The 13,636-nt window shown below is 51.0% G+C and overlaps 2 protein-coding genes across 5 annotated transcripts in view; both read left to right on the top strand.

The window, feature by feature from the left end:
• Positions 1-7,510, top strand: part of SSRP1 (structure specific recognition protein 1) — a 9,761-nt gene extending 2,251 nt beyond the window's left edge. Inside the window, exons 4-17 of the mRNA XM_003801334.2 lie at positions 400-505; positions 808-998; positions 1,103-1,333; positions 1,485-1,588; positions 1,675-1,803; positions 2,035-2,256; positions 2,963-3,035; positions 3,454-3,592; positions 3,735-3,780; positions 5,165-5,294; positions 5,725-5,895; positions 6,076-6,164; positions 6,645-6,834; positions 7,024-7,510. Of these exons, the coding sequence (XP_003801382.1) occupies positions 400-505; positions 808-998; positions 1,103-1,333; positions 1,485-1,588; positions 1,675-1,803; positions 2,035-2,256; positions 2,963-3,035; positions 3,454-3,592; positions 3,735-3,780; positions 5,165-5,294; positions 5,725-5,895; positions 6,076-6,164; positions 6,645-6,834; positions 7,024-7,095 (1,893 nt within the window). The 3' untranslated portion in view covers positions 7,096-7,510. The remainder of the gene's footprint in view (positions 1-399; positions 506-807; positions 999-1,102; positions 1,334-1,484; positions 1,589-1,674; positions 1,804-2,034; positions 2,257-2,962; positions 3,036-3,453; positions 3,593-3,734; positions 3,781-5,164; positions 5,295-5,724; positions 5,896-6,075; positions 6,165-6,644; positions 6,835-7,023) is intronic.
• Positions 7,511-8,526: 1,016 nt separating this feature from the next.
• Positions 8,527-13,636, top strand: part of TNKS1BP1 (tankyrase 1 binding protein 1) — a 23,779-nt gene continuing 18,669 nt past the window's right edge. For 3 of the 4 annotated variants that reach the window (XM_012812450.2, XM_023507823.1, XM_023507824.1), the window contains exons 1-3: positions 10,989-11,146; positions 11,471-11,579; positions 12,648-13,266. In XM_012812450.2, the coding sequence (XP_012667904.1) occupies positions 11,486-11,579; positions 12,648-13,266 (713 nt within the window). In that variant the 5' untranslated portion in view covers positions 10,989-11,146; positions 11,471-11,485. Of the gene's footprint in view, positions 8,616-10,988; positions 11,147-11,470; positions 11,580-12,647; positions 13,267-13,636 lie in introns of those variants that run through there. The other variant, XM_023507822.1, reaches the window with a different exon arrangement.

Raw genomic sequence — 13,636 nt, 5'->3', positions numbered from 1 at the left:
TTGAGCCCAGGAGTTGGAGGTTGCTGTGAGCTGTGATGCCACAGCACTCTACCCAGGGGGACAGCTTGAGGCTCTGTCTCAAAAAAAAAAAAAGACTTAGTTTTAATTCCCACTTTTATTAAAGCAGTACCTAGACAAAGTTTAAAAAGTCAGATAGTACTGCTGTGAGGCCCATAACCAGGACAGGCATTTCATACTTTACTCCTCTAAGATTCAGTTCCCAGGGGCAATCTCTTTCAACAACCTTTTAAATAATTTTAAAGCTGAGTTGCTAAGTCAGCATGGATTTGTGACAAAGGCTTTTTGAGACAGTTTCTCAAAACTGGATAATCCCAGAACATTCAAGTCTGTGTTAAGTCCGTGTTAAGGCTTTATTGGGATTGTACTTTCTCCCCACAGGAGTTTGAGAAACTTTCTGATTTCTTTAAAACTCACTATCGCCTTGAACTAATGGAGAAGGACCTGTGTGTGAAGGGCTGGAACTGGGGGACAGTGAAGTTTGGTGGTGAGTCCGGGAAAGATTGAGGTTTGGGGAGAAGGTAGGTTGAAGGGTTTCAGCCTTTAACTTGTTTTTCTCTCTTCCTTCTGCCTCTGTTTCTTGACTTCCTATCAGTTTGTGTGTGCATGTTCTTCATGTATTTATTGAGCACTTACAGGGTGTCAGGCACTGTGCCTGGTCTTGGGGTATAGTGTGAACAAAGTAGCCCTAAGCATCCTGTCCTCATGGAATTTAACTATTTGGTTGGAATGTTATTTATGCAGACCTAAGGGGAGGAGCTTGTGGCTTGATAAGCTCTTTCCTCACAGGGCAGCTGCTTTCCTTTGACATTGGTGACCAGCCGGTTTTTGAGATACCTCTCAGCAATGTATCCCAGTGTACCACAGGCAAGAATGAGGTGACACTGGAATTCCACCAGAATGATGATGCAGAGGTGTCTCTCATGGAGGTGCGCTTCTACGTCCCTCCCACGCAAGAGGATGGTGTGGATCCTGTTGAGGTAAGGCTTCCCTTGGTTGCCTTGAGAGCAGATGGTGCTTAGCAGGCCTTGGCTGGCCTGTGAGGAGGGGTTTGCTGCCTGATTACCAGTGTGTGCTTTTTCAGGCCTTTGCTCAGAATGTGTTGTCGAAGGCAGATGTTATCCAAGCTACTGGAGATGCCATCTGCATCTTCCGGGAGCTGCAGTGTCTGACGCCCCGTGGTCGGTACGACATTCGGATCTACCCCACCTTCCTGCACTTGCATGGGAAGACCTTTGACTACAAGATCCCGTATACCACTGTGCTCCGCCTCTTCTTGCTCCCTCACAAGGACCAGCGCCAGATGTTCTTTGTGGTGAGTAGCAACCATAGTAGTTGGTAATCCTGGGTTTTGCCTTAGTTTTTAGTAGACGGATCTCCCTGGTATTGGGAGTTTCATGTTGGTTAATAGCAAACTTTTGCAGCGCATCAATGGATGCTTCATTTGGTCTTCTTTTCCCTACTAGATCAGTCTGGATCCCCCCATCAAGCAGGGCCAAACCCGTTACCACTTCCTGATCCTCCTCTTCTCCAAGGATGAGGACATCTCCTTGACGCTGAACATGAATGAGTGAGTGTCTCCTTGGACTTGCTTTCTGCTACTGTCCAGGCAGGAGCGGCAGTAGTGCTTGTGACCTCATCTTGTTCTATTTGCAGGGAGGAGGTAGAGAAACGCTTTGAGGGGCGGCTCACCAAGAACATGTCAGGATCCCTCTACGAGATGGTCAGCCGGGTCATGAAAGCACTGGTGAACCGCAAGATCACAGTTCCAGGCAATTTCCAAGGGTGAGAGTGTAGGCCTGGGGTGGGAAATATCTTGTCTCTTTGGTAAATCCCTCTTGAGTTGGGAGTGCAGCCTATAAGAGGCCTGGATGTGACTTTGTGTCATGATGGGTGTCACAACAGCTTAGTAAGGCTTACTCATTTGAAGGTCTCAGGACACACGTCACTGCTGCTAGCTGTGCTGTCTGGCTCTGTTGATGTTGGCACTGACTGGGCTCCCTGTATGCACCATAGGCATTCAGGGGCCCAGTGCATCACCTGTTCCTATAAGGCGAGCTCAGGACTACTGTACCCGCTGGAGCGGGGCTTCATCTATGTCCACAAGCCACCTGTGCACATCCGCTTTGATGAGATCTCTTTTGTCAACTTTGCCCGTGGCACCACTACCACTCGTTCCTTTGACTTTGAAATTGAGACCAAGCAGGGCACTCAGTATACCTTCAGCAGCATCGAGAGGTAAGAGAGTTCCATCAGTCACTTCCTGGGCATCCTGGTTCTGTCCCAGCCTTGATCAGGAGCTTGGCATGGCCTGAGCCCCTCTCTAAGCCCTGAGCAGAATTTTCCTTTTGCTTCACTTGAGATTTAGTCCTTTTCTCTGGAGTGCTTAGTCTTTGGAATCGTCTCTGTTGCTCTCCTTCTATTCATTAAAAAAAGTTATTTTTCACATTATGCAAGCTGTGCAGTATCAGCTTTTTCTCTTCTAATACACCCCATGATGGATGTGCTTTTTCTTTCTTGGAATGAGCTTTGTTCTTGAGAACATAGCAGCTAATGTCTATTGAGTGCTTACTGTGGGCTAAGCTTCTGGCAAACATCTTCATGTTTAATCTTCATATCAGCCCTGTGAAGTATGACCTACTAATGAAAAGGTGAAAACACGCCCACCTCCATATTCTTACCCTGCTCTGTGCATATTTGGTAAATAGGTCTACAGTCCTCCCTGCCCTTTTCCCCCAGAGCTTTGCAGAACCATCCAGGTTCCTCTATCAGGACTGATGTCTGACTCTTCTATCCTCTGGTGGTCTCTGAGCTGTTGGGGTGGATAGTGTGGTCAAGAGCTCCAGGCCCCAAGGTTTACCCTGGCCCATAGGTCAGAACACACTGTTAAGTCCACCCATGTTGGGCCTACCCATCTGCTGACACAGTGCGTCTCCCCTCACAGGGAAGAGTATGGGAAGCTGTTTGATTTTGTCAACGCAAAAAAACTCAACATTAAAAACCGAGGATTGAAAGAGGTACCTCTGTGTGGGAAGGAAGAGCCTCTCTCCTGTTCTTTCTGTAGGGGAGAAAGGGGCAGAGATTTTTCTAGCTTCTTTTTCATTCTCTCTTCTCTTCTTACCCTTATAGAAAAAAGAGGTGCGTGTGACCCTTTCCCCTCCTGGTGCAGGTTTCTTCTGCATGACTTTAGATCAGTCTCTGCAGCCTCTCAAGAGCCCTGAGTGGGGCTGAGGGAGGGAGGGGCTTGGACTAACCCACTTGGCAGGAAGTACTTGGGCACAGGCCCTGCACGTTGGCTGTATGTGGACAATCCAGCCCCAGAGTCTTCTGGGAGCTGCTGCTCTGGCTTTACAGGCATGGGGGAGTGCTTTTGAGTGTGCAGGGACTCCGGCTCAAGGGTGAAGTGGTTCTCATTCCCATCTCTTCCCTGGCTAGGGCATGAACCCAAGCTATGATGAATATGCTGACTCTGATGAAGACCAGCATGATGCCTACTTGGTGAGGATGAAGGAGGAGGGCAAGATCCGGGAGGAGAATGCCAATGACAGCAGCGATGATTCGGGAGAAGAAACTGGTGGGCTAGCTTCAGTGCCAGGATGTGGGGACAGTCAGACTGTCACCTGGGTGGGGCTTGTCCTTGGGACACTGCTAGGTGTCTGGGTCAGGGGGCAGGATTTCCACTGGGGCTAAAGCTGATGCATCTGTGTCCTTTCCAGATGAGTCATTCAACCCAGGTGAAGAGGAGGAAGACGTGGCAGAGGAGTGAGTTTTGGTTGTACCTCATGGGGGTGAGATGGTGACCTACAAGCGTTAAAAGAATAGAAGATTTCTGGACATTTCTTTTGCCTTAACATTAACCACTGTCCCAGGGTGGGAAAGTGGTCTCTAATGAAGTGTTTCAAAAATTGTCAAGGGCTTATAAACGCAATACATGTTTTAAAGCTAGAAAAGTACAGCTTTAAAAGAAAGAGCCAGCGCTTGTACCTGCTCACTGGGATTGAATCTGTTTCGTTATCTGTGAATGGCTGCAGTAGTCCTGTCAGATTGCTTAAGGCTCTTAATTGCAATGTCAGAAGTGTGACTCAGACTGACTTTAAAAGGGAATATGTAAAAGGGAATTTTGTGAGTTTTGTAACTATTGAGTCCAGGGATATAACTAGCTCAGGCACTACTGGATTCAGATACTCAAATCTATTTCTTCTATTTTCCTTAGTTTTAGATAGGTTTGCCCTATGTTCATGAGGACAGTCTTGACTGTCCCCACATCCTGGCACTGAGGCCCTCAGTGACTTTCAGAAGCTCTGGGGAGGCTTAATCCTGCTAGTTTAACACACAGAAGTGCCTCTTCTCTTGGTGAACAACAAAGTGAACAGCATGGTCACCTGGCCCTTCCTAGCCTGAGTTATTAAGATGTACTGGCTCCAGTGGGCCAGAACGAGGTGAATGCCCACCCTTCGAGCCTGTGGTGGGGGTATGCCCCTCTTGAGTAGGGGCAAAGTGGTTCCTAACAGAAACTGGAACTCTTAATCTAGAAGGATTGGGGATGAAGGTTGGGTAGCAACAAACACCACTAAAAACGCCCAACAGGAGTCCACTAGTTCTTGCCACATGCTTGTGAAAGTGCCTTGAAAACTGTTCAGCAGCATATAGGTGTAAGGTAGTTCCATTTTCCCAGGAGTTTCACATATGTTACATAGGACTATTCCATGTGTACTGGGTTGGACTAAAGTTGATTTTCCTCATTTTGGGTAGTAACTAATTATCTCTTAATCAGTAAAGACTATAGGGTAGACTAAGATGACTAATCCAGGGGAAGTGGTAAGGTGGACTTGGGCCATGTCCTGAAATGGATTAGGATCTGGGTTAGGCCAAGACCAAGGGGAACAGCTAAAGCCTATTGGCTCATTTGTTTTTCACTGATTGATTCACTAACTAACCCAGGGCTATAGCAGGGCCTGGAGAGGGGATAGTTGAAGTCACTTCAGCAATGGGAAGAAGCAGGGTTGGGGGTCAGTGGTAGGAGGCTGGCCTCTGTTCTTCCTCCTTTGCCCTTTCTGGGCAGGTATCTTTGGACTCATAGTCCTCCTGTCCTGTGCCTGTGGGGTCCTGTCCTCTCTGCCTGAGTGTAAGCCCTTCGCTCTGGCAGGTTTGATAGCAATGCCTCAGCCAGCTCCTCTAGTAACGAGGGGGACAGTGATCGGGATGAGAAGAAGCGGAAACAGCTGAAAAAGGCCAAGATGTCCAAGGATCGCAAGAGCCGCAAGAAGCCTATGGAGGTGGAGCCTCTCCTCTAGCTCGGAATCTGTTCTCTTTCCTTCCTCCTGTCTGACACCAGTAGGATCTGTTAGTTGTTCCTCCTGGGGCTGCTTTCTGTAGCCAGTAATTATTGCCTTGAGGGGTATCATCTTGGAAATTTTTCTTATCCTGAGGTAGTTAGCTCCTGGAAGATCTAAGTTAGAAGATGGGCTTCTTCTGTTTCAGGAGCCCAGAAGAATGGGGTCCCTAGCAAGCAAGGCACTGGGGTGCAGCGGGGAAGATTTGACCCTTGCCTTTAGGGAGCTCTCAGTCTAGCCTGATGCCATTTTGTCCTCCATTTTCCCCCTAAGTTAGGGGATCCAAGTAATTTCTTTGAGAGAATATGGTGAGGGTGGGGGGATGGCCTAAGGGAAATAACAGCTGGAAGCATTTGGGTTTGTTTTCATGCAGGTAAAGAAAGGCAGAGACCCCAACGCCCCCAAGAGGCCCATGTCTGCGTATATGCTGTGGCTCAATGCCAGCCGGGAGAAGATTAAGTCAGACCATCCTGGCATCAGTATCACGGATCTTTCCAAGAAGGCAGGCGAGATCTGGAAGGGAATGTCCAAAGAAAAAAAAGAGGTGAGTAGCCCCAGAGGAGGGGAGAGGGGCTTTCTTGGGGTGGTAATGTAACTGATAGAGGGGCCAGACTAAGCTCTCAGTGGAACTTTTCTGCCTAAATTTCACCTGTGGGAAAATTTAGGCAGAATGGGAAAAGATCTCATTCTTTGGTGTTTTTCTCTGTGTGTGTGTGAGAGACAGGAATGGGATCGCAAGGCTGAAGATGCGAGGAGGGAATATGAAAAAGCCATGAAAGAATATGAAGGGGGCCGAGGGGAGTCTTCTAAGAGGTGAGTGTTGGGAACAATATGGCCCAGTAACTGCCTTTTTGGCAGATTTTTTTTTTGCAGGTCAGAGTTGAGCATTGGAATGTTAAAGACAGTAGACAAGATTTTGACTGTAGTAGGGCAGTTCTCAAACCTGGGGAGTCATTGCCCAAGCAGTGTGTTAGGGAATTGAAGACACTAGATAAATACAGCCATGCCATTTTCCTGGAGGTCCATTTGATTTGAAGGCATGGGGAAATTAAATTACTATCATGGAGCACAATGCACAATTCACATGAATTTTTAAGGAAAAAGCAAGAAAGGTCAACAATGTTTTGTGTATGGGATTACTTCTGGTATACTCACTTAGGATACTCTCCCAGGCTGACATGGCTGTTTAGGTTTCAGTTCAGAGTGAAATGGGCAGTGTGGCTGGGATTTGGAGAGGCCTTGTTAAAGCTGGGAGAGATTTGGCTCAGCTTCTTTTCCCTCTTGCTAATACAGGGACAAATCAAAGAAGAAGAAGAAAGTAAAGGTAAAGATGGAGAAGAAATCAACACCCTCCAGGGGCTCATCATCATCCAAGCCATCGTCAAGGCAGCTAAGTGAGAGCTTCAAGAGCAAAGAGTTTGTGTCTAGTGATGAGAGCTCTTCAGGAGAGAACAAGAGCAAAAAGAAGAGGAGGCGGAGTGAGGTGCGGTAGGCATGTGGGGGCGGTGGGGCCGGGCAGATGAGGGCATCTGAGTGTGTGGGGTGGTCTATAAGTATAATGAGTTAGAGGGGATTGGTGGGATTCTGAGGCAGTTGTGGGCATATAGGGAATTGGGGGCCCTTCTCCACTGGATTGTGGTTTCTTTCTTCTTAAGAGACTTTTGGTTTTCAGGACTCTGAAGAAGAGGAATTAGCCAGTACTCCCCCCAGCTCAGAGGACTCAGCGTCAGGATCCGATGAGTAGAGGGGAGGAGGATTCTTTTTCCTTGTCCTTGCCTTGGCACACCCCCAGGCTCCCTACCTGCATTTGGTACCAGTTTCTCAAGAAATGTAGTCCTTGGATTCTGTATCATCTGAACAAGCTCTCCTGCTGGTATGCACTTCAGTGGGGCAGCAGGGGAAGCCACCTCACTCTGCTGCTTCACAAGAATGGCTCTTTATAAATTGGGGAGAGACTGGGTGGGAGGCAGGGCAATGCAGGATTCATATCCTCATTCTCCTTTCCCAACCTTAGGGATATATAGCTGAGCTTGTCCAAGTGGCTGCAGCAGGGGTCATGTGCAGTCAGGCCTGTAGCTCCTAACTGGGGCCTATTTCTACTTTTATTTTGTATTTCTGGTCTGTGAAAATCATTTAATAAAGGGAACTGACTTTGGAAACTATGTCCTTATGCCTTCTTCTTGGCCCTGTTGGATTATTGCGCCCTCTTGATGTTATCATTCTGTCCTGATTGGGCAGGGCCCTCATAGCTAGACGGGAAGCAAGTCTCCAGGTACATCCTGTTCTGTTCCCGGCTGGACAAGCATTGGTTTTCACCCTTTTCTGCCAGGATGAGCCACCTGAGAGCTTAGAAATGAAAGCTGATCTGATTAGGAATTTACTCTTACAGTTCCACTCCATTAGCCCAGCTAAGGGAAGGCAGTTCCTGGCTCCATCCTTAATCACCTATGAGTTAAGGGTCTTCCAAGGCTTTAGATAATAGAATCAGGATTGACTATCCTTCCTGCAACTGGGGGAGTGGAAACTTGAACCTAGAGAGGATAAATGTGTGGGGATGGATGTTGGATGTTGAGGGCTCAGTCTGATAGCGTGTGGAGTTTGTGTGCAGCTTTTGTTCTTATAGAAAAGTGGATACCAAATTTTAGGTTGGGAAGAACCTACACCTGAGAACAGAGCGTAAAAAGAGATAAAGGGCGCAGAGGAGGAGCTAGAGCTTACTCACGGTGGTACTAAGTCTTAATTTATACACATGGGGTGGCCACGTTGCTGACGTCCGCAGGAGGACTCAAGTGGTTTTACAGGAAGCCTCTCCAGTCCGCCAACGGCTCCCTTCTTGCTAGCTGTGGCTCTATGATGCTGCAATCTGTGCAGGCGGCTGGGCCTGAGGCTGGGCCACGTTAGGGCTGTCTAGGCAGTCGTCTCGGTGGCCATTTCCCCGAGTGCTCTTGCCCGAATTGCGTCAGTTTCGCCCGAGACCGTGCTTGGGGCGGGCCCCTCATTTGCAAGATCATGAATAATTGAGCACTGGGCTGCTCCTGTTTGCCTACGTTGGGACAGATTCCGCGCGGGCTTCTACTCCCCATTTCTACCGTTTATGATTATTCATGAAGTGCTCTGGGGGCGTGGACCTGGGTGGGTCCAGGGGCGGGGCACCGCCGGGCTCGCTCAGGCTTGGTCCCGCGGTGACGGCGGCGGCGGTGGCGGCGGCGGCGAGGACTGGCGTCCGGGCGCGGAGGCTAGCGGACACTGATCCTGGGGGAGCGCGTGAGTGCGCGGGGGCGGGGTCCAGGATAGGGCGGGGGAGGGGCATAGAAGGAGTAGGCGCCTTCCAGCCGGGTCCGCAGGTTAGAAGGGGGGGTTCGCCAGCAAAGTTTACAGGGGCCCAGGGCGCTAGGGACGCTGGGGACCTGGGGGAGCTGGCGCGTGTGCGCGGGGGCGGAGGGCGCACGGTCTGGAGCTCGTGCTGGAGAAGCAGAAGAAAGGGGGGAGGGGGCGAGGGCTTGGGGCGGGGCCGGGGGCGGGCAGAGCGGCTGGAGGGTCCCCCGCCTCCCGCTTCCCGCGGGCCCGCTTTAGCCCCCTCCTCCCGCTCCTTCGGCACGCCCCCAGCTACCCCAGTCCGCCTCCACCCGGTCCGCGTCCCTAGTCGTCCGTCTGTTCGCCTGCTGCTTTGCATCCCGCGCGGTGGTCCACTTCTGCTGCCCCCGCCGCCCCCTTCTTCTCCTCCTCCACCACCCTCTTCTTCTCTCAGGCTGCCATGGTCACTTCTGGGTCCAGACCTCCCTACTGGCCCCCCCCAGACTGCCCCTTGCCCTGGGCTGTTCCGTCTTCCCGTTGGCCCTCCCTCTTCCAGCAGTTTACAGGCCTGCCGACCTCTCAGGTCGTCTGAGATCCTGTGATCTATAGGGGCGACCATGCCTGTCCCGAGCTGGAGCTGCCCAGCCCTTCTGGCGCCTTCACTCCCTGCGGTGATCTCCTTTACCCCTCACCGTCCCGCCTGGGCGTGGGGAGTGCTCAGAGGTGCTGCGATTTTGCACCTTCTGGCCATGGCTTTGGTCATCTGGGGCTCCTGGCTGGGGGCCTCAGCCCGCCTTCATTGCTGCAGCCCCGTATACTGCAGAGGGGCCTATTAGACCCCCAGGTGAAGGGGCTTTTCGGTTCTGGGCCAGTTCATCTCCACCTCTAACCACTCACCATGTCCCTTGTAATAATGTTCAAGGACAAGAAAACATTCTTGTGTTTTTTTAATTTTATTTTTTCCATCATATGCCCCCGCCCCCCCCACACACACACTTGGGCTGGCTCTGCACAGTTATTCACCCACCCACAGTGGGTAGTCCTCCCTGGTAGTTGGTTGACCAATGAGTTGACAGTCCTGGATTTCTCTACTGTCTTCATACCTTCTCCCATCTTGAGAACAAGCCAGGGCAGGGTCGGAGATAGGGGAGGAGGAATGTGCTTTGCAAAGGGGCAGGAGAGAGGTTTTCTTTCTTTAGATTTGGTGCTGTTTTTCCAGATCAGCTGCAGGGGATGGATTTAAAGGAGGCAGTGACCTTTGCAGGTTGGAGAGGGTTTGGCTGTCCACAGGGCTCGGTGCATACCAGGTGATGGGAAACATCCTCCTTGCTTTTGAATAAGAGAGGCGGGGCTCTATCTCCCGGGTTAGAGAGCCTGGGGGGTTTTGTAGGTGGGAGGGTGCTCAAGAGCCACGTGGGAACTGAGGAGGTGGTGGAGTGTCTGAAGAACAGGTGACAGGAATGGGTTTGGGGAATGAAGGAATGGTCTGGGAATGCTGGCAGCCTGGGGTTAGGGGAGAGGAGGAGTTGGTTACCAGGTATGTTAACTCATTGGTGATACTGCCTGGAATCACAGTAATAATGACCAACATTTTTGGGGCAGTTACTGTATGCTAGGCCTTGTGCTAAGTAGTTTTTGTGCATTATCTGACTTAAGCCTCCTGAGTTTCCATAACCCCATTTTTTCAGACAGAGAAACTGAGGCTTAGAGAAGTCACATGACTAGAAAGTGATAGACACTCAGCATTGAATTGATATATCAGACCTTGAAGTTCCTGTTAGAGGTTTCAAGGAAGAGTACTTATGTGGCTTTTGCACATGGGGCTGTGTCACTTAATTTCTTCTGTCCCCCTCAGAACTCCTTCAGAGCAATCCCAGGCTTGTGAGTGATGTCCATATATTCCCTTTTCATAGGCTTTGGCTATCTCACCCTGATTGTCCTGGAAGGGGGAACCCTAGGGAGTTTTTCCCCAAGTCACTCCACCCCCCGGATGTTCTCAAGCCCTGTCCCGTTCTCCCAGCCCAAGCCTGGGCCGGCTCCTCCTTCCTCTTGGCGAGGCTCTGGAAATCCAGTGGGAGGCCATTGCTATGGCAACAGGACTAGGCCCTGGCTTTACCTCATCAAATTCCAAGCTGAAGCCAAAGCGATTGAGAAATTAAAGAAAAAAATGTATTCCAGATGTTTACTTTTCATTCCTTATTTTTCCGTGTTTGGATGAGACGGCTCGGAGGGAGGGTGGAGTGGGGCACGGATGTGAAAGGAAAACTGGGGGGGGGGAGAACCACTCCCAGCTGCAGGGGGGAGGGAAGACGGGAGGGAGGGAAGGGTGAGCAGGAAGGGGGAGGTAGGCAGTGGGGCGGAGCCCCAGGTTGGGGAGGAGCGGGTTTTTCCCGTCTCCCCTGAGGTGATTCACGGAGAGACTTCAGACTTTGCGGCCCTCTTGTTCTACTTGGAGTAGATATCTCCAGCGGGCCACCTGACCCAAGGGTGCCTTGGGAACTGTAAGTGGGGTATCTGGGAGAGCTGGTCAGAGGAGGGAGCATTGGGTGGCTCCCCAAAGCTTCTGGACTTCAGGGTTGGGAGACCAGTTGGAAAGGATCTGGGAAGAGTTGAGAATCTGGCTGCTAGGAACCTCCCTGACCTCCTGTACCTCCGCCCCACCAAGTTCCCTCTTCCTGTCCCACACTCTGGCCTCTGCTGGAAAGAGGAGACTTCTTGGCTAAACTTACTGCCAACGCCCAACTCTTTCCTTCTTTTCTCTCTTTCTTCCTGGGTCCTCAGACACCAGGGTCCTCACACCCCCCTGCTTCCCACTTCTCGAGCAGGGTCTGCCGCATGTGATGAAAGTATCTACTCTCAGGGAAAGCTCGGCTATGGCTTCCCCAGCGCCCCGGGAGATGGAGGAGGAGCTGGTGCCTGCTGGCTCCGAGCCAGGTACCCATGGGTGCAGTGTGGGGCGGGGTGGTTGGAAGGAGGGGGAGAAGGGCAGGGGCTACATGCCCTTTCTGTCTTGTGAGGGTAATTGAATGATGGTTCTGTTCAGGTAGGAGGGAAGGAGTGCTAAGAAAGCACGGGATGAGTTTGCAAGGTTCTCAGCCTCTGTTGAAACTTCAGGATAATTCAAGATCATGGATTTGTAGTAGGCATCAGAGCAGACGGAGACCTTTGAGATGCTGTGGGTCTACTTGCATGTTTTCCAGAAGGGGAACTGGGGCTCAGAGGGAGAAATGGAGTGCACCTATGGGAGTTTGCATCCCAGCCTCTCGGTTCCTTGTCTAGACTCTTGCTGTCCAAATGAGTAGGTGACATAGACTCTCTTAGAAGGGTTGTGGCCATGAGTAATTCCATGGTCTTTTATTTGGCATTAGAATACCTTATAGAGAAGGTAGGTTTCTGGTTATGTGTGTTCTTTTTCCTGTAGCAGATTGACTTTTGTTTGACTTAGGTCAATAGTAAGTTTGCATTCCTGATCACACACCCACCAGATGACAGTGGGGAGGTGGATGACAGTGAGGAGGTGCCCTTGGGGTGTGCTGGGGAAGGGGGTGGAGAAACTTAGCTGGGGTGGTACATTATAGTGTCATATAAGGGGAAAGGACTAGACTGGGAGATAGGGGCTGCCTGCATGGTGTGGGTAGGAAGGCATTCATTTATTGGCTCCTTGGCTCTTCGCTCACATTCATTCATTCATTTAATGACAACTTGTGCCGGGTCCATAAGAGGGTACAAGTGGAAATAAGGTGCTGGGTGGGTGTTTAAATAGTTTCTGCTTATAAGAGCAATTGGCTAAACATTTTGGGAATTTGGAGAAGGAAGAAGATGCTTTTGAGATGTGTTTAGAAAATTGAGGAAGGCTTCGTGGAAGAGGTGGCATTTCGTGCCTAGAAGGTTGTGAATGTTCTCAAATTGGAGGGAGGGGGCTGAGGTGGGACAAGAAACATAAGAAGTTCTACTTTCTGGTTCTTCTGACGGCTCCTTCCCCACAACGCTTCCTTTTGGTAGGTGACCCTCCGGCCAAACCCCCTGTCAAGCCCAAACCCCGGGCCCTACCTGCCAAGCCAGCCCTGCCTGCAAAACCCAGCCTGCTGGTGCCTGTTGGGCCTCGGCCTCCCCGGGGTCCCCTGGCTGAGTTGCCTTCTGCCAGGAAGATGAACATGCTAGCAGGACCCCAGCCCTACGGTGGCAGCAAGCGTCCCCTTCCCTTTGCACCAAAGCCTGCAGCTGAGACCCCTGCTGGAGGAGAAGCCACCCAAGAGCCTGGGAAAGAGGAGCTACCTCCTTTGACACCTCCAGCTCGATGTGCCGCCCCAGGGGGCGTGAGGAAGGCCCCTGCCCCTTTCCGTCCAGCCTCAGAGCGCTTTGCAGCCACCACAGTGGAAGAGATCCTGGCCAAGATGGAGCAGCCGCGGAAGGAGGTCCCTGCCAGCCCTGACCGCCTCTGGGGCTCCCGCCTCACCTTTAACCATGATGGCAGCTCACGATATGGCCCCAGGACCTATGGCATGGCCACTGGCCCTAGGGATGAGGATGGCAGGACCCTGTCTAGGGGATGGTCCCAAGAGGGGCTGGCAAAGTCTTCCGCAGAGTGTCAGCAAGAGCACAGCAAGACCCCCGAGGAGAGGTGAGGGGTGGGAGGTTGGGGGGGATGGGGCTGGGGACCAGGTGGTTAGCCCCAGGCTGTGACCTTTACCTTTGGATTAGTTGTGTGTTATGAGTACAGGTGGACCCTGATCTCAGTCAGAAAGCATTCCCGAGCAGATGGTGTTATCATTATGCTTTTCTTTCTTTCTTTCTTTCCCTCTCTCTCTCATCTCTTTTCTTTTTTTAAATTTTTTTATTTTTTTATTTTTATTTATTTTTTTGAGACAGAGCCTCAAGCTGTCCCCCGGGGTAGAGTGCTGTAGCATCACAGCTCACAGCAACCTCTAATTTCTGGGCTCAAGCGAGTCTCCTGCCTCAGCCTCCCAAGTAGCTGGGACCACAGGCGCCCG

This window comes from Otolemur garnettii, unplaced genomic scaffold (assembly GCF_000181295.1).
Source record: "Otolemur garnettii isolate 467f Iridium unplaced genomic scaffold, OtoGar3 scaffold00209, whole genome shotgun sequence".
In the NCBI taxonomy this organism is placed as follows: domain Eukaryota; kingdom Metazoa; phylum Chordata; class Mammalia; order Primates; family Galagidae; genus Otolemur; species Otolemur garnettii.
Note: the sequence above shows the minus strand (reverse complement) of the source record. Positions and strands in the feature narration are given on the sequence as shown.